The sequence below is a fragment of the Macrobrachium nipponense genome, chromosome 6 (assembly GCF_015104395.2).
Source record: "Macrobrachium nipponense isolate FS-2020 chromosome 6, ASM1510439v2, whole genome shotgun sequence".
In the NCBI taxonomy this organism is placed as follows: domain Eukaryota; kingdom Metazoa; phylum Arthropoda; class Malacostraca; order Decapoda; family Palaemonidae; genus Macrobrachium; species Macrobrachium nipponense.
The window spans coordinates 108381773-108391772 of NC_061108.1; the positions used below are offsets into that span (position 1 = coordinate 108381773).

The window sequence follows — 10000 nt, forward strand, 5'->3', positions numbered from 1 at the left end:
CGAATCTACCGAATTTTGGGAATTTCACGTTTGAATAGCGATGAGGGTAGGGAATATTATAACAAACACGTCAGAGAATATCTAGATAGTAAAATATAAAATTATATAGCGTTTATTCGAGAGAAATAAAATCCTCTATAGCTGAAAGAGTCATAAGGACTATTAAGGGTCGTATATATAGATATCTCACACATAAGAATACCTTAAAATACATTAACGTCTTGCGCGACATTGTTCAGAGTTATAATCATACCCCCATAGAAGTTTGGGTCGCACCCCGCAAGAGTTCACGCATTAACGGATAGAGATGACATTGAACGTCAATTCTCGAGCATGTATAAAAAGGCTGTTCTCGTTAATCCTCCTGCCATTTCGCTCTTGAATGTTGGAGACGTTGTACGTATTGCCGATGAGCGTCGCAACGCAATTTTTAGGAGGGGATATACAATTCAAAATACTCTGGAAATTTTAAAATCCGAAAAGTGGATACAAGGCAAAATCCGGTCGTATACTTCTTGAAGATTTAGCGGGTGAAGAAATAAAGGGCGTATTTTATCGTGAAGAATTAATTCGCACAAATCTACCAGAAACGTATGATATCACTATTCTGGGAAGGAGGAGGAAAGATAATAAAACTCAATATTACGTTCATTGGAAAGGTTATCCGAGTCAATTCAATTCCTGGGTTGATGAATCTCAAATTGTACGGATATGAACCGTAAGCAACCTTTAATACGTAAAATAAAAACAAAAATTTATTTTATTCATCTCTGGTTTATCACCGTGAAAGAAGTAAGTTATTATTCCCATCTTAAACGGTGGTTTGGTGTCCACTCTCTCGGAAATTTTTAGAAATTTTCTTTGTGGTAATCTAACTCAAGATAAGAAGTTTATTAAACACTTAAGAAATTGTAGACGAGAAATTCATCTTGTGTCCTTGAAAACAACGTCCATATCTAAGAAGAAAAATATACTGAAAAGTCGTAAAGGGAGGACTATTCTATCGGTTTTATTGCCTATTGCTGCGAGTTTGGTAGGGAGTCTTTTTAATTGAAAATGAAGGAGTTTTACGTTATCCCTGCCATTACCTATGAAGAGGTTAATGAATAGAAAAGAGGTTTTGTGTGGTGATATAATAACCTAGAGGGTACTGGCAAGTTGGATACGGCAGCTGTTAGTAGTAGCGGACACGTCTCCCTTAATATCCAAAACCACCTATGCCGGCTATATCGCTCACGGGACCTCCTCCTCCTCCTCCCCCTCCCCCTCCTATAGAAAATGTAGGTGCAGTGACTGGAGGGGAGGAGGTGGTAAACGCCCCCATTACATTGAAAACAATTAAAGGGGACATGACTCGCAAAAAGAGCAATCCCGATTTAACAGGTATTATTCCAATATTTTTTAAAGAACCCCAAAAGTCATACGTTACGGCTTTTGTTAAGCACTTACAAGATTCTAACACGGTTTGAATGGAATGAAGAAGGAGATTTAACTCATCCGCTCGCAGGTTATAATATTTTAGATATAGCTCGAGAATTTCAAGGGAATAAAAAAAACCCACGTTGATAATATTTCGAATTATCGCTACTTCATTGAAATAGGCGGGGGTTAAAGATTGGATGTTAAGGAATATAGCCATTAAAAAGCAAATCGAAACGTGGCGAAATATGGGGAAAAAGGAGGAGGAGGAGGAAGAAGGAGGAGGAGGAAGGAGGAGGAGGAGGAGGGGTGGGAAGGTGAGGGCGGGACATGCGAAAACAACCCGATGGCGAGTGTGTGGGTGGCTTATTAACATTTTAGAACAATGATATCGGAGCTGTTTAGTCACGTGATACTGATTTTGATAAAATGAGTCATGTGTGGGATGACTTGAAGGATTGTCACATCAAGACGTGAACTCTCGCCATGGCTTCATCAATCCTCTTCGTACAAGTTAGTGAAAAACTTGTTAGCTAAATTTAAAAGCTTTGAGGTGTTAGATGAACGTCGTCGTCTTCGATACACGGTCGGGAAAGTGCTGGAGAAGATGTTTGTGGTATATACTAAGGGCTGTGATGTGAAGGAACAGGTTAGAAAATATATAGTAGCCGTAGTATGTTTCGTTTGAAGATATTGTTTTTGAAAAAGCGAATGCGCATATTATCGCGTTCGTGTTTGTACAGTTTTTTTCTAATGTATGTATTTGTATGGAATATTAATTCATTCCCCTGTATTTAGGATTGGTTATAAATATAAAATAACAATTCCGTCTGTAATTTGATTTTTCAACCTCTTTCCAAACTCGGTATAATAAATAAACAAAATTGAAATGTGTACCTTTGTCCTTGTTGTTGCCACCTAGATTATGACTCAAATTCTATGAAAAATAAAATTTCACGTTGGCGTGAAGTCAAGCTGGGCAAATATGGCGATAAGGTTCTCGTTTCTTCATATGTGTGTGTGTGTGCGTGATTCATCATCAGATAACATTGACTCTGATATGGTTTTGGGGGTTGGGGGAGATATCACATTGTGGATGAAGTCAGTCGCCAAATATCCTTTTATCATGATACTCTGAATATCTAAGCAGCTGTGTATATATATATAAAACAAAATGTAACGGCTAGAGAGAGAGGGGAGAGGGAGGGAGGGAGGGAGGGAGGGAGGGAGGAGGGAGAGAGATATATTCGCAATGTGCATATATAAATTTAGAGTTTTATAGGAGGAGGATGAGGTAAACGTCCCGGTTACTTTGAAAACAATTAAAGGGGACATGAGTCGCAAAAAACAGTGAACTGAGTCTATTTGGGGTCGGGGTGGGGTCAAGTTTTATTCCCGTAGAGTTACGTGACATCACAGGGGTAGAAAAGTGGAGTCAATTTGGGGTGGGGGTTGAAATGTTGGTTTTTATTCCCGGAGAGTTATGTGACGTCACAGGGGGTAGGAAAGGTGGAGTCAATTTGGGGTCAGGGGTTGAAAGAATGGTTTTATTCTCAGAGAGTTATGACGTCACAGGGGTAGAATAGTGGAGTCAATTTGGGGTGAGGGTTGAAATGTTGGTTTTTTTTTCCCGGAGAGTTACCGTGACGTCACAGGGGGTAGGAGGTGGAGTCAATTTGGGGTCGGGGGTTGAAAGAAATGGTTTTATTCCCAGAGAGTTACGTGACGTCACAGTGGCAGAATAGTGGAGTCAATTTGGGGTGAGGGGTTGAAATGTTTGGTTTTTATTCCCGTAGAGTTACGTGACGTCACAGGGGGTAGGAAAGGTTGGAGTCAATTTGGGGTCAGGGTTGAAAGAAGGTGGTTTTATTCCCAGAGAGTTACGTGACCTCACAGGGTAGAAATTAGTGGAGTCAATTTGTGGTTGAGGGGGTTGAAATGTTGGTTTTTTATTCCCGGAGAGTTACGTACGTCACAGGGATAGGAAAGGTGGGAGTCAATTTGGGGTGAGGGCTTGAAATGTCGGTTTTTATTCCCACCCGGAGAGTTATGTGACGCACAGGGGGTATGTCAGGGGTTGAAAGAATGGTTTTATTCCCTTAGAGTTACGTGACGTCACAGGGGGTAGGAAAGGTGGAGTCGATTTGGAGTTAGGGGAGGCCACGCCCCCCTAATATGAGCTCATGTACGTACATGAGCTTGTTAGACAAATGGAGTCAATTATGTTGGGGTCAGGGGTGTCCACGCCCCCCGAATAGTGGAGGGTTGAAAGGATGGTTTTTATATTCCCTTATAGTTATGTGACGTCACAGGGGTAGAAAAGTGGAGTCGATTTGGGTTAGGGGAGGCCACGCCCCCTAATAATGAGCCCATGTACGTACATGAGCTTGTAGACAAATGGAGGTTAATTTGGTGGGGTCAGGGGTGGGGGGGGGGGGGGTCCACGCCCCCCCAGAATAGTAGGAGGGTTGAAAGGATGGTTTTATTCCCTTATAGTTATGTGACGTCACAGGGGTAGAAAAGTGAGTCGATTTGGGGTTAGGGGAGGCCACGCCCCCCTAATATGAGCTCATGTACGTACATGGAGCTGTAGAAACAAAATGAGTCAATTATGAGTTTTCATGTACGTACATATGAAAGCTATCAATTGTACCCGTAATAATTACATACATATGGAGTCAATTATGAGCTCATGTACGTACATGGAGCTTATAATACAAATGGAGTCAATTTGTATCAGGGGTGGCCACGCCCCCAGAGAGTGGAGTCTATATGGGGTCAGGGTGGCCACACCCCCCAGACAAGTGGAGTCTATATGTCCAGGGTGGCCACACCCCTTTTGTGGGTTTTGGGGGTTGCCCCGCCCCCTTTTTAGGCCTCACGTACGTACATGAGCCAATCAGGAGGGGGGGAGGTGGGGGGTTAGCCACGCCCCTTGGGGGGTGGGGGTGGGGGGCGGGGCTAGAAAAGTTGAGTCTATATGGGGTCTTTTCCTCTACTCTTGTCAACATGCCCAGGCTGATTTCCCCCTTGCCAACCAATAAGTGCTTCTGGGTGTCACATTTTTGGCCAGCTTCTCTATGGGAAATAAGAGGACAATTAATGAAAAAGAAGCATATACACGTGGGTAACAGCTCGTGTTACCAAGCTACTCGGAACATGTTGAAGGCAGAGTTGGACGAGCGTCCCAAGCAGATCCTCGTAGTGAAACAGTATGAGGGAACCGAATAGGAGAAAACCTATACCGCTACTGATATTCTGATGTATTCGTTGAAGGACCAGCAACACCAAGTGAATCTCAGATAGAATTCAGATAACTATATAACTCTGTTCACTAAAGTGGGAAGTTATACAAGGGTGCCAAACTGAGCATCAGGACTGGAACTATACTAGAAGCAGATTTATCCACTGGACATTGAAGATCCCATTTGTGATCTTGAGAGATAAAGTTTTGAAATCAGCTTCACGTGACAAAGCATTTCACTTATTGATCTGTAGCTCTTCTTTTTCCTTTTTTGGTGTGTGAATTTTTGTAGAATCATCGAGTAGACTCGGTATGACATAAAACTTATTTGAATTAACTGGTTTCACAATTAACCTCTACACCCTATGTTCCGGTATACAGTGAACACTAACAATGATACCTCGAAAATATATGTTTGCTAGATTGAATATGGAGATATAATATATAGTCTCCCGTATGTGCATATCCTTCACCTTAGTGTAAAATAATAAACTTCTGAAACTTTGTAAATCCATAACTATCGTTCCAAAGTACTTTATAAGCACCTGTTATAGAGAGATAAAATCTTAGTGTACCTAGTTTCAATCAAACATTAATTCTGATAAGAGTGGTGTAAAATACAGATTTCAAACAAAAGAATAACTTACCACGTAAGAAAAACCGACAAAGTATATGGTGTATTCTGGATTACTGCAGTACCCATCTTTGTGTACAACACATTTTCTGTTATTTTGTATTGCAACTATTTTTAGGGCGGTCATTTGAAATGCTAATGAATGTGTCACAAGTGAAAGAGTGCCATCAGTATATCACCGAAGAGTGCTAAATTGCACCAGGTACCTGCGTTATAAACGAACATAATTCTAGTCGGTAAAATTAGTCCTTTGGGTAGAATGATCGTGCGTCGATCTTTTGTTTCTTGATATATTCTCTGCCCGGCAAAGTATGGGCTCATGAGGTTCTATCTTGATCCTTATGGTAGGAGGTGATGAAGGGCGATTTATCTGTTGGTTCCTTGAAAGAAAGTGTCTATTTATTGAAGACACAGTAGACACTTCATTAATAATCTTTTTAGAATCATTTTGTGTTTTATTTGGACATTTTTACATTCATGTTTGAATTTAGAATGTTGTTTCAATTCACTTACGTATTTCTAGTTTATTATTTCCATATTAATTTAAATAAAGAATTTCATTGTCACGTTTGGGACATCAAAAAGGATAGGATTAATAGACATATGTTTCAACACCCTAGATTATATCTATCCTTGTACTAAGTTTTATGAGAGACGCAGATGGAACAATGATATGCTTGCGATGAGTACTTATTACTATAAATGAATACTTCAACGTTCATGGGCAGTCTGCTGGAAAATATAAACTGAAAGTTCTGATTTTTATTTATTTTTCTTTAAACAAGGACCTGAGAAAAATTGCCTGAAATTTCTTGGGAAAATATTTTTTCCAAATTATTTTGATTTTCTTTATAGTTAATTTTCAAGTCCGGTTGCAGGTGAGTGTAGGAAGCCAAGTTCATCTGATGAGGATATCGAATAATAATTATTTAATATTAGAGCAGCAAATTAGACATTCCTAAAGAAGTCTGTGATCATGATAGCTGGTGGATTGGAGCAAATTTGTTTAAGTAAATTCTTGCTACGAATTAGGTGAAATGAAAGATCCTAGCATTATTGAACTTAGCGTGTTTAGCACTAAATAATTCATCATAGGACACTATTGAATGGGAAGCCCCAATCGCCTATCATGTGGTCTTGCTTGTTTTGTTGTCTTTCCGTAGTTCCCTATACTTAACCGTTTCTCTCTTTCCTTTCTTGTTTCTTGTGCGTAATATACTACTCTCTCTCTCTCTCTCTCTCTATCTCTATCTATCTGTATATATATATATATATATATATATATATATATATATATATATATATATATTATATAAAAGAATGTATGAATGAATATAAGGGGGGGAGAGAGAGAGAGAAGAGAGAGAGAGAGAGAGACGAGAGAGAGAGAGAGAGAGAGAGACACTCAAAAAGGGAGATGGTACTTCTCATTTACCCCCTGTCTTGTGATGAATAAGGCTGCTGTAAACACACTAAGTTCGATAATGCCAGGATGTTATTTCCGCTCACTTATACTAAATTATATATACTCGTATTCGATAATGCCAGGATCTGTTATTTCCGCTCACTTCTAAATATAAATTATATATATATATATATATATATATATATATATATATATATATATATATATATATATATATATATATAATTTAGTATAAGTGAGCGGAAATAACATCCTGGCATTATCGAACTTAGTGTTTACAGCAGCCGTAAATAATTCATCACAAGACAGTGGTAAATGAGAAGTACCATCTCCCATTTTGAGTGTCTCTCTCTCTCTCTCTCTCTCTCTTTCCCCTTATATACATTCATACATTCTTACACATACACTCATACATGCATATATATTATATATATATATATATATATATATATATATATATATATATCGAGCTACATTGTCCTTTAATATCGTGCCTGGATTTGAATGTCTCCTGCGTTCGCGCCCAGGTACAGGCAAATCTATTATCGTGAAAAAAATTCCCCTTCGGAGTCGAGGTGGGTTGATGTCTCCAAAACCAACGAATACCTGGCGCGTGAGGTATTTGAGGGTGTGAAACGACTTAAACTTTTGGGCCTCTCGCGGTGGTGGGGTGGTAGAGCTTCACTGACGTGCCTGAATTTGAATGTCTCCTGCATTCGCGCCCAGGTACAGGCAAATCTATTATCGTGAAAAAAAATTCCCCTTCGGTTAAGCATATATGAAAATATATTAATTGCGAGGTAGAGCGAATTAGATATTAAAGGACATTGTAGCTCGATGTATGTATATGAATCACGGTAATGTGATATGACTTATATATATATATATATATATATATATATATATATATATATATATATATATATATACACACATTATCTGAATCCACAGGGAAAGCTTGAAAGAAACGACAGAGTGCCAAGCACTTTCTTATACTTAACACATCTTCGGGGCACAAAAGTGTCTTAAATACACGAAAGTACTTTCCACTCTGCTGTTTCTTTTCAAGCGTTTCCTGTGATTTCAACTAATAAATAAAATCACAAGCAATTTTTGTGATTTCTCAGTATGTGTATATATATGTATATATATATAATATTCATATACATATATATATATATATATATATATATATATATATATATATATACACATATACATACATATATGTATGCAATGTGTGATTCTTATGCATTAATTAGCAAATTCCTCAATCAATTAGGTTTCCTATTTTCAGGCTGAAGAAGGCTGATGTGATAGCATATCTGCCTTATCGACCAGGCGAAAATATAGTACAAGTTGCTACATGGACACCGACGAGTGGATTAAAGCACTCTTCGATATACCAGATGTTCCCAGAAAAATATTCAAAGTGAGTATTGGTAATACACTTTTGATTACTTGTACTTATGCCTGGAATGGAGCTTTGGAGGCACTGATTCTGATATTTCAGTTGATTCCAGGGAATATTTAAGCCGAATTCGGTGGCATATTTTCTAGTTGTTTCTTAGCAAGGTTGCACTTATATCATCGATGTATAATTTGAAGTGTATTTGGGATATATTTTTTTTTACCATTTTTGAAATTTCATGTTTAGGTTTGGCACAGAAAGTTTTTACTTATATCGATATTGTATTAAATAAAATTGCTAGGAGTAATTTTATTTGCTTCAATTAAATGCTTCTGGAAGTGGCAGACAAATATTTTGAAGTTTAAGTGGTTCCTTTTATTTTAGTAACAAGAAAAGCTGGATAATAGATAAGTAGACAAACGCAGGAATGAAAACAATAAGAAAAGCAAACGTGCTTTAGCATTATCTATACTCTACGAACAGTAGTGTAAAGTATTTTACAAGAAATCGTTAAACAGACACTTAATATCTCGGCTGGACTAATTCTAAGATAACACAAAGACTACCAACGATGCACGTATCTGATCTTTTAATCGGTGACATCATTCTCCTTTTTCTTTATTTCCTTCTCCTTATCCAGCTTCTTCGGATCATACATGAACGTGACCTGCTGGCCTTTTATGCCCTACTTCATGTCAATGGAGGAGGTCACGGGAGAAAGCAGCCTCTCAGGAGCCTACACTGGAAGGGATTACATCATGCTGGAGACTCTGGCTTCTATTCTCAACTTCACCATCAACATTCTCCCTGTTGAAAGCTGGGATGAGGTAAACGAATCGTCTTCTTTTAATTCTACAGTAGCACGAAGGTCATCTATTCAGTGGATATCCAATCTTGGAAAACGGGATGAAGAAAGATGCCTCTTTTTACTTTTCTGTAAAAGAAAACTCTTGAGATGGTTTTGTCTGTCCGCCCTCAGATCTGAAAAACTACTGAGGCTAGAGGGCTGCAAATTGGTATGTTGATCATCCACCCTCCAATCATCAAACATATCAAATTGCTGCCCTCTAGCCTCAAATTTTTTTTCAAGGTTAAAGTTAGCCATAATCGTGCGTCTGGCAACGATATAGGACAGGGCATCACCGGGCCACCGTTCATATAGCATTATACCGAGACCACCAAAAGATTATACGCCGTGCAGAAAACTCGACTGCGTCGAAGAAACTTCGGTGCATACTTGACTTGTTTCTATCTTACAACGGTGACACTGGAAACAATTCTTAATCATAACTTGTTATCAAGGTCAAATTCATGCATTTTCTATTTTATAAATTGAAAATGTCATGCATAAAAAAATTACTTTTACTTCCCCCTCCATCCTCCTTTTCTGAGCGTTTCATCCTAAATGACTTTTATCATCGTAATGTAGACTCAGGTTTATATCACCCGTTTCCCGGCGCACATAACTACATTGAACACTTAATGATAAAGTCAGCTCAGCAAACTGAGGCATAATAAAACCAAGACCGTCAAACTATTTCCGAAGTTTGATTAAAGACCTAACTCAACAATACAAAGTTGAGATTTATTCTATAGCTGACTGCAAAGGAATTGGCCTTTCTCAAGGCCCTTTTTTCTTTCTTTATTGGTAAGGACTCTTCTTGTCAGTAATCAATGAAAGTCATTCGTCCATCACATGATAAGGGAGAGGTTATGACTTGAGTAGTCCACGCTAACATATTTATGAACACATCAGCCATCAAGTAGCAAACATCGCTTTATCGACTGATAAAGTAAGGTAGAACAAATATATGCATAGAGCATTTTCTTTTTTTCTGCCAGGAATCTTACACATTTCTTATGGAA

The 10000-nt window shown here is 38.3% G+C and overlaps 1 protein-coding gene across 1 annotated transcript in view; it reads left to right on the forward strand.

Moving 5' to 3' along the window:
- Nucleotides 1-10000, forward strand: part of LOC135216377 (glutamate receptor ionotropic, delta-1-like) — a 76370-nt gene that overhangs the window by 51630 nt on the left and 14740 nt on the right. Inside the window, exons 5-6 of the mRNA XM_064251643.1 lie at nucleotides 8021-8155; nucleotides 8775-8961. Coding sequence (XP_064107713.1) covers nucleotides 8021-8155; nucleotides 8775-8961 — 322 coding nt within the window. The remainder of the gene's footprint in view (nucleotides 1-8020; nucleotides 8156-8774; nucleotides 8962-10000) is intronic.